The 25,750-nt window shown below is 43.0% G+C and overlaps 2 protein-coding genes across 4 annotated transcripts in view; both read right to left on the bottom strand.

Annotated features, from left to right (window-relative positions):
- LOC100559412 (coiled-coil domain-containing protein 175) overlaps positions 1-5,099 on the bottom strand; it is a 60,463-nt gene extending 55,364 nt beyond the window's left edge. The window contains exon 1 of the mRNA XM_062968604.1: positions 4,935-5,099. Within this exon, the coding sequence (XP_062824674.1) occupies positions 4,935-5,082 (148 nt within the window). The 5' untranslated portion in view covers positions 5,083-5,099. The remainder of the gene's footprint in view (positions 1-4,934) is intronic.
- A 6,337-nt stretch (positions 5,100-11,436) lies between these two features.
- rtn1 (reticulon 1) overlaps positions 11,437-25,750 on the bottom strand; it is a 205,694-nt gene continuing 191,380 nt past the window's right edge. For all 3 annotated transcript variants that reach the window (XM_003224720.4, XM_062968605.1, XM_008116726.3), the window contains 5 exons: positions 23,851-23,989; positions 20,982-21,051; positions 19,400-19,446; positions 16,040-16,098; positions 11,437-12,769 (listed from right to left, as the gene is read on the bottom strand). In XM_003224720.4, the coding sequence (XP_003224768.4) occupies positions 12,727-12,769; positions 16,040-16,098; positions 19,400-19,446; positions 20,982-21,051; positions 23,851-23,989 (358 nt within the window). In that variant the 3' untranslated portion in view covers positions 11,437-12,726. The remainder of the gene's footprint in view (positions 12,770-16,039; positions 16,099-19,399; positions 19,447-20,981; positions 21,052-23,850; positions 23,990-25,750) is intronic.

Below are 25,750 nucleotides of genomic sequence, written 5' to 3'. Positions count from 1 at the left end.
GCGAAGAGGTCTAGGGTGGGGAAACCCCATTTGAGAAAGAGAGAAAGAAGAGTCTCGGGGTCGAGCATCCACTCGTGGGAGGAAGTCGTCATTCTGCTGAGGGCGTCTGCCAAGTTGTTTTGGATCCCGGGAAGGTGAATCGCCGAGATTTGGATGTTGCGGGCTATGCACCAATGCCACAGCTGGGAGGAGAGAAGCATCAGCTTCCTTGAGCCCGTGCCGCCCTGTTTGTTGATGTAGAATACTGCTACTGTGTTGTCCGACTGTACGAGGACAGATCTTTGGGAGATCAGGCGGGAGAAGGCTTTCAGAGCCTTGAAGATAGCAAGGAGTTCGAGAAAGTTTATGTGATCGGCCTTCTCGGAGGGAGACCAGAGGCCTCGAACAGTGAGGCCCTTCATGTGGGCTCCCCAGCCGAAATTGGATGAGTCTGTGGTTATGGTGATCGAGGGAGGAACCGAGTGGAACGGAAGACCCCTGCAGACGTTGGAGAGGGACTTCCACCAGAGGAGTGACCGACGAACATGAGGCGGGACCGAGAGAAACCTCGAGTTGGGGTGGCGAAATGGCTTGAAAACATCTATGAACCACCTCTGCAGGGACCGGAGACGGAGCCTGGCAAACGGGGTCGTGAGGACTGTGGAGGCCATGTGGCCCAGCAGTACTTGGATGGACCGAGCCCGAACCCTTCGGTGGGTTTCGCAGAAGATGATTTGTTGACGGAGAGCTAGAAACCTGTCGAGCGGGAGCAAGACAGTCTGAGCGATTGAGTCGAACAGGGCGCCGATGAAGCGGATTTTGTTCGACGGGTTGAGGTGAGATTTGTCGTGGTTTAGCTGGAGACCGAGAGAATCTAGAAGAGAGAGGGTGTAGTCGACGTGACGACGGAGTAGGACAGGGTCGGATTCGACCAGAAGCCAGTCGTCTAGATAGGGAAAAACTGTGATCCCCTGGAGCCGGAGGTGGGCAGCCACGACAGCGACGACTTTGGTAAAGACCCTTGGGGCGGTAACGAGGCCAAAGGGTAAAACGGTGAACTGGTAGGTTTGGTCGAGGACCTTGAAAGAGAGGAAGCGCCTGTGGTTTTCTCGAATCGCCACGTGGAAATAGGCGTCTCGGAGGTCTATAGACACGAAGTAGTCTCCGCGGTGAAGCATCGGGAGGATGGAGGCAATGGAGACCATCCTGAACTTGGTTGGGCATATGAAGACATTGAGCATGCGTAAGTCCAGAATTGGGCGGAGGCCCCCACCCCTCTTCGGGACCGTAAAGTACCTGGAGAAGAAGCTTTGAGGGTCCTGTGCCGATGGAGAAGGCCGAATAGCCCCTTTGGCGAGGAGGGTGTCGACCTCTGCGAGAATTTCTTGAGAGGGGTTGGAGAGAAGGACCTGCCCGGTGGGAGGGAGTTCCTCGAATTCTAAGGCATAGCCTTCTTGGACAATTTTTAGAACCCAGGCATCTGAAGTAATAGATTTCCATCGGTGAAAGAAGGGAGCCAGGCGGTCTATAAAGAGACCATGAGGTTGATTTGGTGGAGGAGAGGGGTGTGGAGGAGTGAGAACGACATCGGTACCGGAGAAAGAGTCTTTGGAAGGAGAGATGGCGTCAGGAACGCCGGATAGGTTGACCAGCGGTGGGGGTGACCCGGCCGCGTTGTCTTTGAGGTTGTGCGGCCCGACGGGGCTGTTGGCGATTTTGGTTGTTCGATACCGAGGGACGTCTGAAAGATTGCTGGCGGTAAGAAGGAGGCGGGAAGCGTCGAAAGCGTTGAGGAAACCACTTGGTGCGGTGAGCCTGGGGTTGATCGCCGCATTTAGTGGCCAGAACTTTAAAGTCATGGTTGGTTTTAAGCTTGTCATCGGTGCCAGCATTAAAGAGGCCCATGGCGTCGAAGGGGAGGTCCTCGATGACCTGCCTCGAGGAAGAAGATAAGCCGGAAGATCTCAGCCAGGCGTGGCGGCGAATGGCAATGGCGTGGGCGATCATCTTGCCGGCCGTGTCACCAGTATGCTTAGCCATCTGGATTTGATGATGCGCTAAGGAATCGGCCTCTTGTTGGAGGGTGGACATGACCGACCGGTCTTCGTCGGACAACTTCGCGAAGAAGGGCTGAGCTTTTTCCCAGAGGATCTGCTGGTATGCCCCCATACAGGCCCCATAGTTCGCCATTCTACAAAGTAGAAGGGCTCCGGAGTAGAGCTTTCTGCCGACCGCGTCGAACCTTTTACCCTCTCTGTCTGCAGGGGTAGTGGATTCGCGACCGGAGGACTGAGAGGCCTTCACGACCATGGAATTCGGGTCGGGGTGGTGTTTAAGCCATTCTAAGGTGTCGTCATCCGTACGATACCAGGACTCGATTCTCTTCGAGGTAGGAGGGATCGAGGAGGGGGTTTTCCACGAAGATTGGATAACATCGAGGAGATAGGGTAAGAACGGCAACAGCGTGGCTGGAGGGGCCTGGGCTTGGACCCGTTTGAAAACCGGGTCAGTTACTGCTTTGGAAGTCTGTTTGATTTCTAAACCCAGGGCATCAGCCATTCTAATCATTTGCTCGGAGAAAGCCCGAATGTTGTCGGTAGGCGAAGGAGGATCCACCTCATAGGCATCATGGGGAGGAGAGAGATCGAGGCCTAAGGATACCACCGAGGCCGAGAGAGCAGAATCCGGGCGATCAATTTCTATCTCATCGTCTCCAGCCCCTTGAGGGGACTGGGGAGGAGATGACAACACAGTCTCTGGTGGCGGCACCGCCTCAAGAGCAGGAGCTATCTGCGGCCGAGTTTGTTTGGAGGCCGAAGCCTGGACCGCTCGAGCCAGGCGAGTGGTTTGTCTACCCCGTTCCGGTGTCGAGGTCGGGGGGAAAAAGCTGCTGACGAGATGAACGATGAGAAGCAGCAGGTCGAGGAGATGGGACCCTGACCACTGTCTGAGTGGAGTGGTGGGGTGAGTCCTGCAACTCGCCGTCCGAGAGTTGGTGAGGAGAAGGCTGGCGAGGTCGCTGAGCGGGAGCGATCGGAGAAGACCTTCTAGAAGAAGTTGCCGAAGAAGGGGCATCCATCTTGGAGGAGGCAGAAGAGGAAGAGCGCTGGGTTGCCCTCTTCTTAGCGAGCGGTTGTTTTGATGGAACCCTCAGGGATTTACCCGGTGTGGGAGGGATCATTGCTGAGTCGGATTGGGTCCGACGAGCTTCCTCATGAGCCCTTTTAAAGGCGATCTTCATCGCGGAGGTCGATGGAGGAGCCCCGAGCTGGGATCGAGCCGAGGAAACGGAAGCTACCGAGCTCGATGTCGAGGAAGGACCGACCCGACCAGAACGTGTCGACACCGTGGCCGTGGTGAGAGTGCACGGTGGTTTAGCGGCCTTGGACGACCTGGAGGCTCTGGACGCCTTAGACGAGACCGAAGGGGCATTAGCCGCTGAAGACGACATCGGTTCCGGGTTAAGCGGTGACTTCGTGCCCGAAGTCGACGGAGCGGGTCCGGGAGCGAGCGATTTTTCGTAGAGCGCCGCTCTAAGCCTCGCGGCTCTATTTTTGCGAGCCTGGGCCGTTAGGGCCAGGCAGAAACGGCAGGTACCGACGACATGTGCTTCTCCAAGGCAGTAGAGGCACTTGGCGTGGCCGTCGGAGTCAGGAATTTTAGCGGCACACTGAGTGCAGCGCTTGAAGCGAGTCGTAGACATGAGAATCCGAAGTGAACCTTGCGGCGGAAAAAAAGGAACTGGAGAGCAGACGCCGAGGGCTGCCTTATATGCCCTCCGGGGACGGAGGGGCGTGGCTACCGCCAAAATTTAAACTTCAGCTTGGGAAGAGTTTCCGTTGGGACCTGCGCAGGCGCAGCCTCTCCATTAGTGTGCATTCACAGAGTACACGAAGAAAAAGCAATAATTAAATGTGCACAAGCAGTAATAATATTAGGGTGGAAAGATAAATCAAAATGGACAGTAAATAAATATTACCAATATATGGTGGAGCAAATGGAATTTGAAATTATGAATGTGAAACTAAATGTTGTAAAAACTAATGAAAATAGAACAAGAAAAATGGAAGAAAGATGGACAAGGGTAAAGAACTACCCTGTTTCCCCTAAAATAAGACATCCTCAGAAAATAAGACCTAGTAGAGGTTTTGCTGAATTGCTAAATATAAGGCCTCCCCCGAAAGTAAGACCTAGCAAAGTTTTTGTTTGGAAGCATGCCCACCAAACAGAACACCAGAGCATGAAGGATTGGTAAATAATATACGTACCATAGAGTGTTGTACATGGAAATATTGGTAGTAACAAGAAATTCTTGATAGGATTCACATTTTGTCTGGTTATGCTGGTTTGTGATGACAACTACTGTATAGTATATAATAAATGTTCATTTTTTGTTCAACAATAAATGTGAACTCTTCTTCATGGAAAAATAAGACAGGCCCTGAAAGTAAGACCTAGAGCATCTTTGGGAGCAAAAATTAATATAAGACACTGTCTTATTTTCGGGGAAACACGGTATATCATGAATCAATCTGGAGATCAAGCCATAAGAAATAAGATACAAATGTTATATAGTATATAGGATGTAAATGGATAAAGATAAAGATATAAAGATTGTCTCACAAAGAAACAAATATGTAAAAAGAAAACAATCCTCGTGTTGGTGGTGGGAATTGTAAATGTTTTGTATGTCTACAGTATGTATTTTTTGTGTTAAAATAAAAAAATGTATTAAAAAAATCTGTATGCCATATAATGTGAGAGACGAATGTTACACTGGTCAACTCGTGCTGAGAATAGATAAGATGGGAGTCGAATACAGAAGATGTGATCCACATGAAAGCTGAGAAACAGATTGTCTAAGCCTCTAAGCAAGCAAATAAATTAAATTTTTGAGGTATCTCGGAGTCTCCATGCCATGATGAAGGCCTGAAAAATCACAGTAGGAAGCTTACCTACTCCCCGCAGGTGCTCAAAGGCTTTTGTTGCCGCCTCAGAGCAAGGTGAGGATGCAGGATGCTCCATGGTTGCCAAACTCGAGCTGGACCACGTCACCATGGCAACCGGAGGATGCCTCGTCACCATGGCAACACGAGGAAGCATCCTATCTCTCCGGAGAGGAATAAAGGAGGAAGAGGAGGAGAATGGTGGTGGGTACTGTCCTTAAAGATTAGATCTACACAAACACAAGATGGTCTAGGTACAAAGAAAACATAATGTCCAAATAGCATATAGTATTATTAAAGTTCCCTGTACAAAGCTCAATTTGGTAGTGCCAGACAAAATGAAAAGGAGCAACAGCTCTAACACAAAAGTTATCAAAGTCTGATATTGGTTCCAGTGTATACAGGCTTCAGGGATACATAATCAATGAAAATATCTTCCAAACGAAGTAAACAGACGGTTGGTCATGTTGCTGTATACAGAATGAAGAAAATAATGATGGAGCACTGATCTCAAAAAGTCTTCGCAAGTAAAGTCTACAGGAGTTGGTATAATTAGCAACAATGAACTTATATATGGTGCCTAACTGCTTACAAGAAATGACTCTGCTTGTGGTGATTTCAACATTATTTTCTTCATTCTGTATACAGCAACATGACCAACCGTCTGTTTACTTCATTTGGAAGATATTTTCATTGATTATGTATCCCTGAAGCCTATATACATTGGAACCAATATCAGACTTTTCATTTTGTCTGACACTATCAAATTGAGCTTTGTACGGGGAATTTTAATAATACTGTATGCTATTTGGACATTATATTTTCTTTGTACATGGACCATCTTGTGTTTGTGTAGATGCTTTACAAGTATTCTGGGATTTTGTATAGTAGTATAGCCTTAAAGATTAGATCCTATTTTAGCTCTTAAATAGGGTCAGCCCTGGTTGGTACTTGGGTGGGGGACCAATAAGGAATGCTAGGTTTGTTGCTCTTTATTTTTCATCATCCACCTTCTCCCTCTTCCTTTTCTTCCTGTTAGGAAGGCTGTTAGGAATTGTGGGAGCTGAAGTCCAAAACACCTGGAGGGCTGAAGTTTGCCCATGCCTATCCTATGGATATCAAAAATCAAGTCTTGTTATATACAATGGTGGTGTAAAATGGTGTCTTGTGCACACTTTGAAATCCCATTGAACTCAGTATCATTACTGCAGACAAATTAAGGTTGTGATGCCCAAGTATTTCCAAAGTTAAAACCATAACGGGTTCATGTACAGTAGAGTCTCACTTATCCAAGCTAAATGTGCCGGCAGCAGCTTGGATAAGCGAATATCTTGGATAATAAGGAGGGATTAAGGAAAAGCCTATTAAACATCAAATTAGGTTATGATTTTACAAATTAAGCACCAAAACATCATGTTATACAACAAATTTGACAGAAAACGTAGTTCAAAACGCAGTAATGCTATGTTGTAATTACTGTATTTACGAATTTAGCACCAAAATATCACAATATATTGAAAACATTGACTACAAAAATGGCTTGGATTATCCAGAGGCTTGGATAAGCGAGGCTTGGATGAGACTCTGCTGTACCTCTAATTGTAAAGAAGGTGCATTTCAACAGGTATTGCTTGCCACACAGCCAAGGATTCATAAAATCCTAGAGTCAGAAGAGACCACAAGGGTCACCCAGTCCTTGTTCCTGCCAAGCAGGAAAAGCACAATCAAAGCACCCCTGACAGATGGCCATCCAGCCTCTGCTTAAAAACTTCCAGAGAAGGATAATCCACCACACTCTCACTCTCTGTTCCACCACTGAACAGATCTTACTGTCAGGAAGTTCTTCCTAATGTTTAAGTGGAATATTTTCCCCTGAAATTTGAATCCATTGCTCCATTGCATCCTGGTCTCCAGAGCAGCAAAAATCAAGTTTGCCCCCTCAACGTGACACCCTTTCAATCAAAAGGCAAGCTAAACATACTCAGTTTCCTCTTAGGGCTTGGTTTCCAAGGCCCCATCTACATAGCTGAATAAAATCCCACATTTTCTGCTTTGAACTGGAATTTATGACAGTGTGGACTCAGATAACCCAATACAAAGGAGATATTGTGGGATTTCCTGCCTTGATATTCTGGGTTACATGGCTGTATGGAAGGGCCCCAAGTCTTTGATAATTTTGGTTGCCCTACGTTCCAACTTGTTCATATCTTCCTTAAATTGCAGTACCCAGAACTGGGCACAGGGTTAATCCAGGTGAGGACTGACCAAAGCAGAATAGAATGAATTTCCTTGATCTCAACACTATACTTCTCTTGATGCAGCCTAGAATCACATTGTCTTTTTAAGCTGCCGCATCACACTGTTGACTTAAGTTCAGCTTGTGGTCTGCTAAGACTCCTAGATCCCTTGACATTGGACTGTTTTCAAGCCAGGTGCCACCCATCCTATATCCCATAACATTTGATCATCATTATCTAAGTGTAGTGCCATATATTTCTCCCTATTTTAATCAATTGTTTTAGTTTTGATTCAGCTCTTTAAGATGCCCCTACAGCAGGCCTGGGAAAACTTCGGCCCTCCAGGTGTTTTGAACTTCAACTTACACAATTCCTAACAGCAGGTGGGAGTTAAAGCCCAAATGCCTGGAAGGCCAAAGTTTGCCTAGGCCCACTCTACAGTGTAAAATTAATTCAGTTTGACACCTCTTTAATGGCCAGGGTTCCATGCTATAGATCCTGGGATCTGCAGTCTGATGAGGCAGCAGCACCGGTTAGCAGAGAAGGTTAAAAACCTTGTCAAATTACAACTTCCTTGATTTCACAGCATTAAGTCCTGGCAGTGAACGGTGGTGTCAAACGGCATTAATTTTATTCCAGGTGCACCCTAACATGAGTTGTGGACAGCCATATCCCTTTTGGGAGGAAGGGCAGAATGGGTTAAACAACTGATAGCCCTTTGAGACAATCAACATACCTTCTGCCTAACCTACTTCACAAGGATATTGTGAGGACAAAGTTATTGCTGCATATGCATGTATTTCTGTAGGATCGCCACATGTGTGTGTGTGTTAAGGGAAAAACACCTGGTCAATCACAATTCATAGTTGTGTTGTCGACCGCGTTTTAGGGGATCGGGCCCTTAAGGAGAGACCCGATCCGGTCCTGAGAGAACGGACCTTGGCGAAGCCAAAAGGAGAATTACGAGCCGCAATACAACCTGAAGCCGAAATGAAGAAGGTCCGCCAAAGTTGAAGGAAAATCCGCCAAGGAGTCTTTATTGAGCAATTCAGCTGAAGAGGACTCTAGTAGCGATCATTCGGTCTACTAGGGTACCATACAATCAAAATAAAGCCATATTTATACAAAATTTCAGTCTGACAGCCCTTTGAATTTCCTGCCCTGCTCCCCCCGCCCATCTGATCGTTGATAGGCTAGAAGGTTGAACGAGGCGGGCTTTCATTTCCCGCCTTGCTCCGTTGGCCCAATAGGAAACTGCCTTTTGTCTCTACTCGGGCCAATCAGGAAAGAGAAGGCGGGAGTTATTGAAACAATGAGGTGACAGGACAGGAACTAGCGGATTAAGTCCTGCTAGACCGATTTCTAAAGGGTGCTTAATTTATTAATGGCAGCAATCAAGGGTGTCCGGGTTTCTGTCACGTATACAGATTTTAGATATGCCTTGGGGTGTCAGAGATGGAAGCAAAGATGGGTGGTGATGAGCCATATTGACAGGCTCTGCAGGGCGCCTTCCTGAGGTGTCCTGGTTTTTTCCTTTGGGTGAGATATGACAATGTTTGCCGTGGGGCGAATCACCTTTAGGTCAGCAAACTCCGAATTCGGCGACTCAAGCCCTATATTGTCCATGCAATTTGAATTTGATTGGGTTTAGCGGTGGCAGATTATCCTTTTGTTTTTGGGAAAGGAAGCCTGGGTCATAGGAAATGGGATAAGTTCTGGGGTTCAGGTTGAGTTCAAAATATTTCCTATTTGATTTCATGACTTGACAATTATATGAAATAAAATGAAAAATAAAATAAAGTTGGAATATAAACCATGCTGGGAAAAATACATATTTTCCGGGTTCAGCTAGAGTTCAGACTGTGCCTTCATTGATTAAACATACTAGGGGATATAGAGAATCATATTATAGCCATTTTACCCCAAAACTGCCAGAAAAAGTATTAAATATTAACACTTATAGCTCATTTTCCCTCCCTGCGTTAATAGCGCTGATCGGGGAGGCTATTTACGCAAAGAGAGCGATTTGACAGTCAGCTGTTGAGCCGAGGAAAAATGGTCCAAGGTGGTTTCTGCTGGTTGTATTTTTAAGACTAGACAATTATAGGCATAAATATGAAAAAGGGTTATTTTTTGGTGTGAAATTGAGTGAGTTCTGAGTGGAAATATAGGCTGGGGGGGTGTGGGTAAACAATCTGGCCATATCGCGGGTTTCCTAGGGGACCGGGAGGAAATTCAGATTCCCTCCGGCTTTAAAGCAGAGAGTAAACCCGGTTTCCTTTTTTTGTAATATAATATATAAAAAAGGGAAATATATGAATTTGGGAATCTTCCAGGGGACCTATAGACCAAGTGACATTTGGCTAGACAGTAAATAAAGAATTGATTCCAATATTTCATAAACATATAAGCATGCAATTCATGAAAAGTTCATAAACAGTTCAGGCAATAGGAGGTTCATCGAAATAACAAAGTGAAGGGATTCCTGTTGATTCCAGTCCGGTCATTCATATGAATGAAGGTGAATGGATGAACGGAGGAGGATCGCGGCTGGTCCTTGAGGAAACTATATTTCTCTTCCAGGGGAGATGGCAGTCCACTACCAGCAGTCCTGGAAGTAGCTTGTGTCCCTGCAGAGGCAATCCGCTCACCACGGGAGCCGGGAAGCGGCTGTGGCTGTAAAGGAGCGATCGGAGCCGGCTTTTTGACAGTCAGCTGTTCCGAAGTTTTAAACTGGACCGATTTTGGTTCCGCTGGTGGTCCTTGGGTCAGGAGCCTTAGGAAGGGTTAGAACTAAAAGAAGAGCGTGCTAGGGGTAATTTTGATAAAGATATGAGCCAATTTGTATCGTCCGCCGTATTAACCTATGGCGGAGGAGCCTCAGCCAGAGTTTAAAGGATGGACGGGTTAGTGAGAGGGAGGGGGAGGATTGCATGTTAAGAAAAAGGAGTCACAAAAAGACACAAAGTAACCAGATAGAGAGTGCTACTGTTATAAAATGTATGCTACTTTTATTGGGGGGATTTGTCACATAGTTCAGGGAAGGGGAAAGTGAAGAAAAAAGATCTTTTAATAATAGTCTGCTGCGGTCCCGCTCTGTTCCTTTGGTGATGGATCTGCGGAACTCTCCGCTGTGGGTTCAAATCAATTTGAATGCTGGCGCTTCGGACATCAGTTGGGTAATTAGAACAATCAAGGCTAACAAGCTTGACCACTCCCTGAATGGGGTATAACTTGGGGAATGTTTGTAATGCATTTTGGGACTTACTGCATCACTTCCTTCATAACTTAGAGTAAATTCCTGGCTGAGAGCCTACTAAGCTTGTCTCCTTGCACCACTGAAGAAGAAATCTCCAAAGAAGATGCATGAATTTAATGCAAAGAACTTTATGTGAGTTTGTTGCTCCAGATGGATTGAGTTGTTTTGAAACTGGAAGTTTTGTGTTTTGAGGCTGCTTATTTAATTTTCTCCTTGACTCTGCTACTTAAGAGTAAACTTTGATTTTTCCATTTTCTTGGCTTGTATTTGCTCATTGTGGATGCACAAAAAGGCTGTATAAGTATGGAAAGGACTGCACGCATTTGTTTTTCCACAAACCTGTAACAAAAGTGTGGGGCATGTATGCTATCAAGAGCTCCTTGGAGACACTGTGGGTGCATTAATCAAAACAAACACATCTCCCTACAACTTAACAGTGTCCTTAGAAATACTACCATGTTTCCCCAAAAATAAGACAGTGTCTTATATTAATTCTTGCTCCCAAAGATGTGCTAGGTCTTCTTTTCAGGGGATGTCTTATTTTTCCATGAAGAAGAATTTACATTTATTGTTGAACAAAAAATAAATATTTATTATATACTGTACAGTAGTTGTCATCACACAGCATAACCAGACAAACTGTGAATCCTATCAAGAATTTCTTGTTACTACCATTATTTCCATGTACAACACTCTATGGAACGTACATTGACCGATCCTGCATGCTCTGGTGTTCTGTTTGGCGGGCATGCTTCCAAACAAAAACTTTGCTAGGTCTTACTTTCGGGGGAGGCCTTATATTTAGCAATTCAGCAAAACCTCTACTAGGTCTTATTTTATGGGGATGTCTTATTTTAGGGGAAACAGGGTATGAAGTTCATGAGGACAGAGCCTTGATTCTGAAAGGGATGTAAACACATATTAAGTGAGCTTGCATACACTGCAGCAAGCAAGAATCTGTTGTGGAGTGAAATAGCAATGATAAGCATGATAAAAAAATGTCAAGGAGAGCTCCTTTTTTAACATTTAGTAACATTTATTTCTGCATTCGGTATCAAGTACATAAGTGCAAATATTTAGAGTCCATAATTAAGTCCTACAGAGAATGTCATACAAATTTGTGATACATGTTACAAGCCGGAAGTCTTCAGTTCCCATACATGTAAATCAGCCCATGGATCCCTCGAGAACAACCAAAGAAAAAGTACTGGGTGGGTTGGTTTCTATTGAATTTCCTTTGAAAGAGTTCTACAAAATGGAGTATAACCATAGAAGTACCAATTGCCCGTTATTTGTGTATGTTTTTTTTTTGTCACTTGTGCTGAAAAGAAACAAGAAACAACACCGAAAGACCTCAGTCTACGATTCTAGACAGTTAGTAAAGATAATCCCAACCAGCAAACCCAGTGGACATAGAAGCCAAAACTGCATCAGTGCACTAAGCAGGAAAGCCCTAGCCACATGTAACATTAAAAGTTATCGAAGCGATGCCGATAGAAGTAAGAGTAGTAGTAGAAGCACTAGAAAATGAAAAATAAGAAAGTTCAATAGCAGTTTAGGCTCTTACCATCATGCACTTGAGAAGCAACACAAGAACCACACCTAGAACACTTTTCTCTTTACTATACTTTAGTGCTCGACACACATGATTGCAAATAGTCTAAGAGAGAGAGTACAGAAACAGCAGGAGGAAGAGAGGGAGAGTCGGGGGAAATCAAAGGACAGCTGCTTCATCGTTTCACATCTCTGAGATCCTAGTGTTTGAAAGAGAGAGGGGTGAAGACAGATGTGACACATGTTGAGAGCAGTGGGGACAAACATGGAACATTTTCGCCGCGCTCAGTGTAAACACGCCGTTCCTCTCCAGGGGAGAAAACAGGTTTGCCAAACTGGCTAGTTGGCTGCTTTCTATTATTGTTAAACTGGCGATTAATGAACAGAAACATACGAAAATTCATATGCTCCTCTTTCTCACCCTCTCTTTCTCTTTTGTAGGATGTCACACAGCCAATCTGAGATACTACACAGGAGGAAGAAGGTGCAAGACAGGCATCCCGGAGAGTGTTTGATGTCCTGGCATCCGCACAAGGCATTTCAATTGCGGAGCCAGTCTGAAACCCGGCTCACCCGGTGACTAAGGGGCAAGTCCCTTCCTTTGCAACATCTGCCTTCACCCATGGAGAGAGACAGAGATAGAGAGGTAAAGGAACAATAAATTATAATAAGTCGAAAGCAAGAACAGAGCTGTTTTCATCCCAGACTCCCTCATCATTCACTCTTGTAGTTGATGGATACGTGCTGCTTTTTACTCAGCCTTCCGCTTCGCTCCTGGGATTTTTGCTTGGATCCTGGATATGAAAAAAAAAGAGAGAGGAAGGAAGCATTAGACAGGCAAGCTCCCATGCAGTATAATTAATTTTCTGCAGGAAAAGGTTATGCTTTTCTCACATTCTGGTCTATCTCCCCAAAGGGACTCAGGATGGATTACAGAACACCTATATAGCAAACATTCAATGCCGTTATACAATTAACAAGTACAGGCAAGTACAATTACAAGTACAATTACCGTCCGGTCAGCCTCACATCGATACCAGGCAAGATTCTGGAAAAGATCATCAAGGAAGTGGTCTGCGAACACTTAGAAACAAATGCGGTCATTGCTAATAGTCAACACGGATTTACCAAAAACAAGTCATGCCAGACTAATCTGATCTCTTTTTTCGATAGAGTTACGAGTTGGGTCGATACAGGGAATGCTGTGGATGTAGCGTACCTGGATTTCAGTAAGGCCTTCGACAAAGTCCCCCACGACCTTCTGGCAAACAAACTAGTAAAATGTGGGCTAGACAAAACTACGGTTAGGTGGATCTGTAATTGGCTAAGCGAACGAACCCAAAGGGTGCTCACCAATGTGTCATCTTCATCATGGAAAGAAGTGACAAGTGGAGTGCCGCAGGGCTCCGTCCTGGGCCCGGTTCTGTTCAACATCTTTATTAACGACTTAGACGAAGGGTTAGAAGGCACGATCATCAAGTTTGCAGACGACACAAAACTGGGAGGGATAGCTAACACTCCAGAAGACAGGAGCAGAATTCAAAACGATCTTGACAGACTAGAGAGATGGGCCAAAACTAACAAAATGAAGTTCAACAGGGACAAATGCAAGATACTTCATTTCGGCAGAAAAAATGGAAATCAAAGATACAGAATGGGGGACGCCTGGCTTGACAGCAGTGTGTGCGAAAAAGACCTTGGAGTCCTCGCGGACAACAAGTTAAACATGAGCCAACAATGTGATGCAGCAGCTAAAAAAGCCAACGGGATTCTGGCCTGCATCAATAGGGGAATAGCGTCTAGATCCAGGGAAGTTATGCTCTCCCTCTATTCTGCCTTGGTCAGACCACACCTGGAATACTGTGTCCAATTTTGGGCACCACAGTTGAAGGGAGATGTTGACAAGCTGGAAAGCGTCCAGAGGAGGGCGACTAAAATGATTAAGGGTCTGGAGAACAAGCCCTATGAGGAGAGGCTTAAAGAGCTGGGCATGTTTAGCCTGCAGAAGAGAAGGCTGAGAGGAGACATGATAGCCATGTACAAATATGTGAAGGGAAGTCATAGGGAAGAGGGAGCAAGCTTGTTTTCTGCTGCCCTGCAGACTAGGACACGGAACAATGGCTTCAAACTACAGGAAAGGAGATTCCACCTGAACATCAGGAAGAACTTCCTCACTGTGAGAGCTGTTCGACAGTGGAACTCTCTCCCCGGGGCCGTGGTGGAGGCTCCTTCCTTGGAGGCTTTTAAGCAGAGGCTGGATGGCCATCTGTCAGGGGTGCTTTGAATGCAATTTCCTGCTTCTTGGCAGGGGGTTGGACTGGATGGCCCATGAGGTCTCTTCCAACTCTACTATTCTATGATTCTATGATTCTATGATTCTAGGCAATACATAAACAGAGGTAAAGGCTTGTTGTATGTTTTCTGGGCTGTATAGCCATGTTCCAGAAGTATTCTCTCCTAACATTTCGCCCACATCTATGGCAGGCATCCTCAGAGGTTCCATGCCTCACAACGTCAGGAGAGAACACTTCTGGAACATGGCCATACAGCCCAGAAAACATACAACAACCCTGTGATCCCGGCCATGAAAGCCTTCGACAACACAAAGGTAAAGGCTTTTCCCATCTTTCTATTTTTGGCATCTGGAGGCTGTGGTGTTGGTGTAATAATAATAATAATAATTTTATTTTTATATCCTGCCACCATCTCCCCAGAGGGACTCGGGGCGGCTCACAGAGATAAAACAAGCATACAGTGGTATTAAATACAAAAACACACACAAATAAAATTAAAAGGCATAAAATAAAATCACAGTCATTATAAAACACAGCAATAAAATCATACAATGGACTGGGCAAAGTGCACTGAGTGAAACTTGTAAACATGAAGGAAGTTAATGTGCTATAAGATCATGTTGGTGTTGTCACTCCATCTTCCATGCTGAGGAGTTTTGTCATCCTTAGGCCTCCTCCTGATTGAATCTCCGGCATGTCTTTATGGGCAACTTTTATTTCCTCCCTGCTTAAAGCAATACCTATTTATCAATTCACCTATTTATCAACTCATTTCTGTTTTCAATCTGCTAGGTGGGCAGGGAGCTGGGGTTGATGGCGGGTGCTCACCCCAACCTGGGCTTGAACTGCTAACCTTTTGATTGGCAGGATTTTCTGCAGCTTAGTGGTTTAACCCGCAGTGCCCCTCAACATAGACACTCAACATAGGAAAAGAATGTTTTTCGATTGTTAAATCCTCCCACCAAGAAACAACATGAAGTGGTGAAGAGCTGAGCAGAGTTGAAAACTTTGGAGCACTTTGAAGCAGGCCACGGAAAAGCTTAAGTAGCATGTTCAGCAACCATGCTATTGTTCCAAGAACTGAGGTTCTTGCTACTCTTTCATGTCAGAAGGAGCTCAATTCTGCCTGCCTACAAATCTGAAGGATCTTTTCAGACAAGCTGCCTTAACAGTCAGGAAAGGCTGATGGAGAAGTTGGAAGCATTATCATTTGGACTACAGCACCCAAAATCCTTTAGCCAAAACAGGTATCTGGAAGACAGGGGTCTGAGGCTCCTTCTACACTGCCATATAATCCAGATTATCAAAGCAGATAATCCACATTATCTGCTTTCAACTGGATTATATGAGTCTACACTGCCACATAATCCAGTTCAAAACAGATAATCTGGATTTTATATGGTGGAGGCTCCTTCTTTGGGGACTTTTAAACAGAGGCTGGATGGCCATCTGTTGGGGGTGCTTTGAATGTGATTTTCTTGCTTCTTGGACTAGATGGCCCATGAGGTCTCTTCCAACACTATGATTCCATGATTCTATTTATGGACACCAGGTAAATATTATTTTACTCTTGTTCCACATAAAATTAAATTCCTAGCCACACAGCACTTCCTTCATTTTATCAGTTTGGTTGTGGGATGGGACATTTGTTATCATTGTTAAAAAAAAACCTGGACTTCAGAAATCCATCTTTGTTGACCACATACACGTCCAGTCTATCTCAATTTTTTGCATCCGTACCCACAGAAAAAAGTATGCAAAAGCACTTACTTTGCCACAACAGTATTTATGTGAGTCCGCACAAGTCCCAAGTACTGGTCAATCTGTGCCTGGGGGAAAACAAAAGATATTAAGGGGTGAATTGACATGGCAAGAAAATACATAAATATTACACAGAGGCTGTTTCTCAACTGCAAAGCTAATACAGCTCTTGATATATACCCCAATATGTGTACCCCAAGAGGTATAAGTGGATATTAAATATGCACTTCTTTGATTTGCTTAATTTGTTTTGTGATATAAAAATCACTTCAAAGACATATGGCACTCTCTCTGGAGTGTGTATGCTTCATGTCAAGCTATTCATGGCCAGCAGCTTACCCTGCAGCTTGATTTTTCTCCACAAATATCAGAAAAGAGAGTATGAAGTAGAGAGAGAAAAGAACCCAAACCTCAGAAGTAACCTGCTGAATCAGCCATTATTCTAATGTGCAGCTAGACACATTTTGTGCAGAAGGAAAATTGAAAAATGCAATAAAAATAGATTTTTCTGCAATTGAAATGGTGGGTTTCAATTGGGAATGAGCTGATTTCTTTAAGTAAACAAAGGAGAAAAAGATACAGAAGTCCAGTATGATCTCCATATCTTCAGGGGATATGTGCCATAACTTCACATGGATTTCTAGAACTATGGACAATTGTGAATTCTATTGAAATGAAGAACTTCTGGGCCAGGAATAACAGGAACTAGAAAATGCCATAACCGATCACACATATAAATATGAAACTGCAAGGAGCAAGTTCTACAATTATGGGTTTAGTACTGTATATAATTAAAGACTACTGCTATACTTCAGTCTTTTTTAACCTTATAATAATAGATTATTATCGGGACCAAATAACTGTGACTAAAAAGGATAAATGTGTGAACATATGCCTAACTCCGGTTCCTTCGACGCTGCTATATAATCAAATTATCAGAGCAGATAATCCACATTAAAACCCTGTGCTTCATGCAAGCAGTTTCTTCATTTGAACAGGGAATAATTGTTTCTTTAAAACCAAAACTCTGTTGATTTCATAATATCATTACATATTTACTTGTTTCTGATCATATTTTCCCCCAACAAGTTCAAGCGAGTCTGTCCTCCCCACAACATTGTCCTCACAACACCCATGAGATTGGCCAGGCTGGGAGAGAAAGATTGGGGCAATATCACTCAGTAAATGCCATTGTCCTATGGAGACTAGAACCCAAGGATCTCCAAAGTCCAACACTTAACCCAAGGGTTCGGTTGGTTCCTTAACCCTAGTCCAACATTTAATCCCAGGAATTAGTTCCTTAACTCCAGTCTGACATTTAACCCAAGGAATCAACTAGTTCCTAAACCTCACTCCAACACTTAACCCCAGGAATCAGTAGGTTCCTTAACCTCAGTCTAACACTTAACCCAAGGATCAACTGATTCCTTAACTTCAATACTTAACCCAGGGGATCAGTTGGTTCCTAACTCCAATCCAATACTTAACCCAAGGAATCAGTTGGTTCCTCAATCCCATCCAACACTTAACTCAAAAGGATCACCTGATTTCTTAACCCCAGTCCAACACTTAACCCCAGGAATCCGTTGGTTCCTTAACCTCAGTCCAATACTTAACCCAAGGGATCAGCTGATTCCTTAACCTCAGTCCAACACTTAACCCAAGGAATCAATTGGTTCAGTAATATCATTCCAACACTTAGCCAAATAAATTAGTTGGTTCCTTAATCTCAGTCCAACATTTAAGCCAGGCATGAGCAATATTCGGCCATCCAGGTGTTTTATTTATTTATTATTTATTTGCCCCATTTATACCCCGCCTTTCTCACTTCGAAGGGGACTCAAGGCGGCTTACACATGGCACAATTCGATGCCCCAAAACACATAAAAAATCAAAGCTTAAAATATTTAAGTATTTTAAAAATGTAGACATAAAAAATTAAACATTACAACAGTTAAAAATCACGCCAACCAAAATTTTTTCAGTTATCCAACATTCTGCTGGCCCGTTTGTGTTGGATAAGTGAGACTCTACTCTGTGTGTGTGTATGTAGATGTGTGTGTGTGCGTGTGTATATATACACATATACAGTAGAGTCTCACCTACTGTATATGTATATATACAGTTGAACTTCAACTCCTAGAAATCCCAGCCAGTTTACTGGCTGTTAGGAATTGTGGGAGTTAAAGTCCAAAACACCTGGAGGGCCGAAGTTTGCCCAAGTCTGACTTAAGGGATCAGGTGGTTCCTTAACCTCAGTCCAACACTTAACCCAAGGAATCACTTGGTTCCTTAACTCCAACACTTAATCCAAGGGATCTGTTGATTCCTTAACCTCAATCCAACATTTAACCCAAGGAGTCAGTTGGTTCCTTAACCCCAATCTAATACTTAACCCAATAAATCAATTGGTTCCATAATCTCATTCCAACACTTAACCGATGGGATCAATTGGTTCCTTAACCCCAGTCCAACACTTAACTCAAGAAATCCATTGGTTAGAAGAAGGGTGAAGAACCTTTGACCATACAGAGTTTCTGGCCTACAGTTCTTATTAGCTCCTGATCAACATATTAAATAAGAGATTGTGAGTGTTATAGACCAAAATATATAGCAGCCCACATATTCCCCATGCCTGCTCTAAATACTACACCAGGTCATACCAGCTCTTTCCAACACTTAACATCAAATTCAGAATACAGAGACGAATTAGCTTACGATTCATTGAGTTATTTATTGAGTCATTTAATGCAGCTTCATTACATGGCTTTTCTCTCACAGAACCTAACAAGGTAGGCTACAACATCAAGGGCTCATTCACCTGCTCATCCGCCAATGTGATAAATGCTATCATCTGCAAGCAATGCCCTTCTGCGCTCTACATAGGACAAACCGGACAGTCTCTACGCAAAAGAATAAATGAACATAAATTCTGACATGAGAAAGGGCAATATTCAGGAATCGTGGGAAGAGGTTTAAACCTTGCAGGTCACTCTGGTACAGACTTCAGAGTGGCCATTCATGAACAAAAGGATATGAAAGGGAGGCTCTAAAATGGAAGTACTGAATTACAAGTTACTAAGAAATTTGGTCCATTACCTCCAGTTCCAAAGAGGTCCATCATATGAATTAATTAGTCTACCAGGATTTCTCAAAACATACCCTTGTGAAGGATCAATGAAATTACTCCATGCATATTTAAAGTGATTACAGTTTGGCCATCTCTCCTTTAAAAAAATAACATAACCTTTTGTTTCTGTTGCAAGAGATTAAGAGTTTCCTCTTTGGAAATTGTGGTTCCACCTCCCTCTCAAATGAATACACAAGAATGATAGGACATCTACAAGATGCACTTTCTTACATACATACCTGGTACTTGTCATATACAACAGGTAGGGAAAACATTGAGACCACGGCTAGAGAGAGAGAAAAAGAAAAGAAAATGTTACATTTTGGTGCTCAACAATCATATGGAGGGAAAACTGTAATTTCTAGTGAAGAGATGTCATCCTAAGATAATTTCCCCCTTAAGTGAGGGATGTGAATTCTACAGCCCTCATCTGCTTTTGAATTGCAGTTCACAGCAATGCTAGCCACCAGCATAGAGATACTGGTAGTTGCAGCCCAACAACATCTATAGAGCTTCTTGCTCCCCACCATTGCCCTAAATCATGATATAATATTGTAGTATTATGAAGGGGAATTTGCCTATGAAATAAGTAGTTAAGTTGTGTTATTGAAATGTGATCTATTTATCTATGAGGGTTATCCAGAAAGTAGATTACATTTTGGAATTAAAAATGAACAAAGTATAGGAGAAAACATTTACCATAGGCAGATGAAAGCCACACCCAAATACCATTTCTCAACATAGTCGCCATTCAAATCTAGGCACTTTTCATAGCAATGAATGAGCTTGGCAACTCCTTTCTCACAAAACTCTGCCGCTTGCGTTCTCAACGCAGCGTTTTGGCGACGATGCACAGCTGAGGAAAGGGGTGAGGACGCAAGCGGCAGAGTTTTGTGGGGAAGGAGTTGGCAAGCTCATTCATCGCTATGATAAGTGCCTAGATTTGAATGGCAACTATGTTGAGAAGTGGTATTTGGGTGTGGCTTTCAACTGCATATGGTAAATGTTTTATCCTATACTTTGTTAATTTTTAATTCCAAAACGTAATCTACTTTCTGGATAACCCTCGTATTTTGGCCAATATTGTCTGCTTTGAGTGGAAGGACTTTCATGTGCAGTTTTTAAGAGTTCTTTTTCATTCCTTTGGACTGAGCTACAGCTGCTAGAGTGAAAATTGGACAGCATTCTGCATTCTCGTAATTTTAATGGCTGCACAGAGGAGAAGGAATTTCAACAGGTATTGCTTGTTACCTGGGTGATCAACACCTGAAACCCCCTCTTCTACGCAATTCTGAACCATCCAGGAAATGAACTCCATGCTCGTGCCATCCTGTCCCACATCCTCCAGAAAGAAGAACTTAGAAAGTGACTTTGAGGATTGCAACTTCCAGGATGTCCTAACCAGTATGGAGATTGCCATTCAAAAAGGAACTTTGTAGGTTGAGGAGCTGTGAAATGATGATAATGCTACTGTTTTACACATCCTCGTGTCTCTCTTCAACTTTGTGTCTCTTTCCAACCTTGTGTCTCATTCATTTGCTACTTGTATGAGAACTTGGATGGCCTGAGAGATGAGGACAAATCAGTATTTATACTGTATAGGAGATCTCTAATCCAACAGAAACCTCTTGGATTTTGGAAAGTTTCTGGTTTTGGATTTCCGGATAAGAGAGGCTCAACCTGTATCAGGAGGAGTATTAAACGAAAGTTACAAAGCAAAGGAGCAGGGATGATGCTTTCAGAGTGTATTTCAGTGGAGCTGCTCAATAGATATTGCCACAAACATTCAGTTAAGAGAGCTGTAAAAATAATTGACTTTACCCATTATCAGAAGAGTTAGGCCATTGAAGAGAGCTCCAACGTAGGTCAACAGCCACATTAGTACTGCAAACTAAATCGGAAATACAATCATTACACATTAGATAGTCAACAGAGCAATGAACTGCCCTTGGAAAACTTAGCATACCACTCCAGTTTACTAATTATTATCCCACTTGCTTCATTCAGTTGATTAATTTCCTCCATCACCATATTGTATAATGCTGACACCTTTTCAGTGACCTATGGATTTGATGCATTTTGACATTTTTCAAATTATCTAAGGGTGAATCTATAGTGTTGGATCAATGCAGTTTGACACCACTTCTCCCATGCTAAGGAATCATGGGACTTGTAGTTCTACAAGGTCTTCAGCTTCCTCTGCCAAAGCGAACTAGTTCCTTACCAAACTATAAATCACTTTATTATTTAGCATTGTGCTATGGCAATTGGTGTCAAACAGCATTAATTTTGCAGGAAAAGTCTTGGGCATGAGCACAAAATGTACCAATATGAAATTGTAACTTCATTTTAAAGTTCATTTTATTTTCAGTAAATGTATGTCAGAACCTAGAGCAGGGGTCCCCAAACTAAGGCCCGGGGGCCACATGCGGCCCATCGAAGCCATTTATCTGGCCCCCGCCTCCTCCCTCGCGTGCCTTCCAGAGCTTTGCTTGTTTATAATGGTATTTTGATTATTATTTAATTAATAATTAATTATCAAGGGGGTGCTTTGCCGGTGCTTTTTGTGCACAAAGGCAGAAGGGGGCTTGACTAAATGGCCCAAGTGGTCTCTTCCAATCCTCTTTATTATTATTATTATTATTATTATTATTATTATTATTATTATTGACACAAATACACAGTATAACACAGCAAACAAGATATACATGCTGGATTTCGTATTACAAAATCACAAGTTCCCAAGCATTTAGGGCTGTGTGCTGCATCCAACACTTTTTATTATTTTTATTATGATTATGATTAACATTGAGGCTGTATTTGTTTCTGTTTGGGGTTTTTTACTTCAAAATAAGAGATATGCAGCGTGCATAGGAATTTGTTTATAGTTTTTTTTTTCAGCTATAGTCCGGCCCTCCAAGGGTCTGAGGGACTGTGAACTGGCCCCCTGTTTAAAAAGTTTGGGGACCCCTGACCTAGAGCATGCTGCTTGTTGGAAGGTATGTCAGGACCTTGTATATTTTTTATTCCACACGCAGCAGAACCAGACTGAATTATGCAAAATAATCAAATATGTGTTCGCTTGTTTTATTTACACATGCAGATCTGAGTTGTTCTTGGCACAGAGCTGCATTTCCTCTTAATACAAAATTGATTTATTCGAAGCACACAGTGTACACAGCCCTCCCTATTATATCTTTGCTTCAATTAACCGATTGACCAAGGCCGCCTCCTGTGGATAATTTTAATTCTATGCTGGCTTAAAAAAAGAGAAGTCAATAAATAATTAGACCTCATTGACACATCCCTCAAATAAATGTGTGTGAATGCTGGTTTCGGCTTTTGCCAATCCTCAGCTTCAAGCAGAGCTGGTCGGGCCCAAAGGGCAAATACAAGGGGAAGGGAGGGTGCTAGAGTATTTGCATTTACAGATATACGGATGTGCATTTTCCCCAGATTCCAAATTCCTTTTAGTATTTGAATGACCTGATTAGGGAAGCTGACTGGCCAATTTGCAAGTAGGGCAGGGAGTTTAAAAAATAGCTGGTGAATGAAAACCACAGGCAACACCAAAACACAAACAAAGAAGAAGAATCAATACTAAAAACAAGTCTTTAGCCGATTTGTAAATGGTGATTTATTAACAGCAAATGTTTGATTTTTATACCTATTTTATATACCTATACACCCAGGGTCATGTAAAAATTTCTCGAGTGGAAAGGGGTCACAAGTGGAAAATGTTTAAGAAGCCCTGGTCTATTTCAAGTAACTTTACATATCTTTAGCTAGGAAAAAACAATGTCTAAGAAACCATGTTAGTCAATTGCCAAGATGAGTAATTGGCAAGAGGATCTTGATGTGTACTGGGCTCTACAGATACAGATCAGCATTTCTTAGCTAGTATCTTAATAAACAATTATTCTGGTGTGCATTGCTGATTTTTCCAGTAAAAAAATGTTGTCAAGTGACAGCAGCTGGGTATGCATTTTACATGAGTTCTAATACTCATAGACATTTTTTTTTCCATGTCAGGAGTGACTTGAAAAACTGCAAGTCGCTTCTGGTGTGAGAGAATTGGCCATCTGCAAGGATGTTGCCAAAGGGACGCCTGGAAGTTTGATGTTGTACCATACTTGTGGGAGGCTTTTCTCTTGCCCCTGCATGGGGAGCTGGAGCTGACAGAGGGAGCTCACCTGCTCTCCCTGGATTCGAAATGCTGACCTGCTGGCCAGCAGTCCTGCCAGCATAAGGGTTTAAATCATTACACCATGGGTTCTCCACTCATAGACATGCCATATATACTCATGTATAAGTCTAGAAAGTTTCATCATAAAACCAATTTCCAAAAGCCCTGCTTGACTTATGCATGGGTCAATATGAATACTGTACCTTAACTCTTAATTTTGCTCTTGACTTATATGTGAGTATATATGACAAGTCCACTTATGAAGACCTAAAGTCCCAACAGGATTCCAACCATTGCATAATACACATCTTTTCATCTGAACCAAACTTGCCATTTGTGTTGCACAACCCTGATTTTAGCATATAAGAAAAGGTGGGACATGTTCTATATGCTCTCTGCCTGACATTCATGAGTTTATAAATCTCACACAAACTTCCAGGCCCAAAATCTGGGAATAATCCTTTTGTTTTCTCTAACTCATCTTGTCCATTGCTATCCACCTACTTTTAAGGAGTCCACCAGATCCTGGACCAGGAAAAGTCGCCTGAGCTCCTTGACTGTGCAGTTCATGTACGACTGGAGGCAATCTGTATATTTCTGAATCTGTTCCTGGGAGAGAGACATTTCCATTTCCAAGTAGCTTCTGTTGGGAAAGAACAACTCAAATTAATGCAGTATTCTTTAGCTATTTCTCTGTATCTCTTTTGGGCTACAGACAGAAATGTGCAGATTACCAAACTCACACAGGCCATCAAACTGATTCCTTTAGCCTTTTTAATCGACACTGATCAATTTCCATGAATTGCCAAGACAATACAAAAAAGTGAACAAACAGTATTGCAGCAAGCTTTCAAAACAAGGAATAGTTTGGGACCCAGCGTCTCTTCCTACATAGGCCTGCCTAAGAATTTAGGCCTGACGGAGAGTCTTCCCCTGGATCCCACTTTGGAGGTCAATTCATTCTGGGAAAACCTGCTTTGGCACCTCAAATTTGGGCTCGGGCTGTGGTGCAGGCTGGAGAGCAGCTGCAATGAATCACTCTGACCAGGAGGTCATGAGTTCGAGCCCCGCTCGGAGCCTATGTTTGTTTGTCTTTGTTCTATGTTAAAAGGCATTGAATGTTTGCCTATATGTGTAATGTGATCCGCCCTGAGTCCCCTTCGGGGTGAGAAGGGCGAAATATAAATGCTGTAAATAAATAAATAAATTTGGAACACCGTTCCCTTGATGGCCCAACTGGTGCCAATGTGGGTCTCATGCCAGTTTGCCAACTAATAATAATTATTTCGTGTCAGGAGCAACTTGAGAAGCTGCAAGTCGCTTCTGGTGTGAGAGAATTGTCCATCTGCAAGGACGTTGCCCAGGGGATGCCCGGATGTTATTGATGTTTTTACCATCCTTTTGGGAGGCTTCCATGTCCCCACATGGAGCTGGAGCTGATAGAGGGAGCTCATCCGCACTCTCCCCGGGTTGGATTTGAACCTGGCAGCCCAACCTTCAAGTCGCAAGGCTTTAACCCACTATGCCACCGGGGGCTCCAATAATAATAATAATAGTAATAATAATAGTAATAATAATAATAATAATAATAATAATAATAATAATAATAATACTGTGGGACTTCCGAATCCAGACTGACAAAGTTCTGGAACACAACACACCAGTTGTGGAAAAGAAAAAGGTTTGGATCATTGATGTCGCCATCCCAGGTGACAGTCGCATTGACGAAAAACAACAGGAAAAACTCAGCCGCTCTCAGGACCTCAAGATTGAACTTCAAAGACTCTGGCAGAAACCAGTGCAGGTGGTCCCAGTGGTGATCGGCACATTGGGTGCAGTGCCAAAAGATCTCAGCCGGCATTTGGAAACAATAGACATTGACAAAATCACGATCTGCCAATTGCAAAAGGCCACCCTGCTGGGATCTGCACGCATCATCCGAAAATACATCACACAGTCCTAGACACTTGGGAAGTGTTCAACTTGTGATTTTGTGATACGAAATCCAGCATATCTATCTAGTTTGCTGAGTCATAAAATAATAATAATAATAATAATAATAATAATAATAATAATAATAATAATAATAACTTAATTTTTATACCCTGCTCCATCTCCCCGAGGAGGCTCGGAGTGGCTTACCTGGGGCCAAGCCCAAAAGATAGCAGCCATTGTAAATAAAACACATCCAAATACAGTAGAGTCTCACTTATCCAACATAAACGGGCCGGCAGAACGCTGGATAAGCAAAAATGTTGAATAATAAGGAGGGATTAAGGAAAAGCCTATTAAATGTTAAATTACGTTATGATTTTACAAATTAAGCACCAAAATCATCATGTTTTACAACAAGTCGACAGAAAAAGCAGTCCAAAAGATGATGATGTTATGTAGTAATTATTCT

This window comes from Anolis carolinensis, chromosome 1, assembly GCF_035594765.1.
Source record: "Anolis carolinensis isolate JA03-04 chromosome 1, rAnoCar3.1.pri, whole genome shotgun sequence".
Classification (NCBI taxonomy): domain Eukaryota; kingdom Metazoa; phylum Chordata; class Lepidosauria; order Squamata; family Dactyloidae; genus Anolis; species Anolis carolinensis.
The sequence above is the reverse complement of the archived record's forward strand: the minus strand, read 5'-3'. Positions and strand labels throughout refer to the sequence as shown.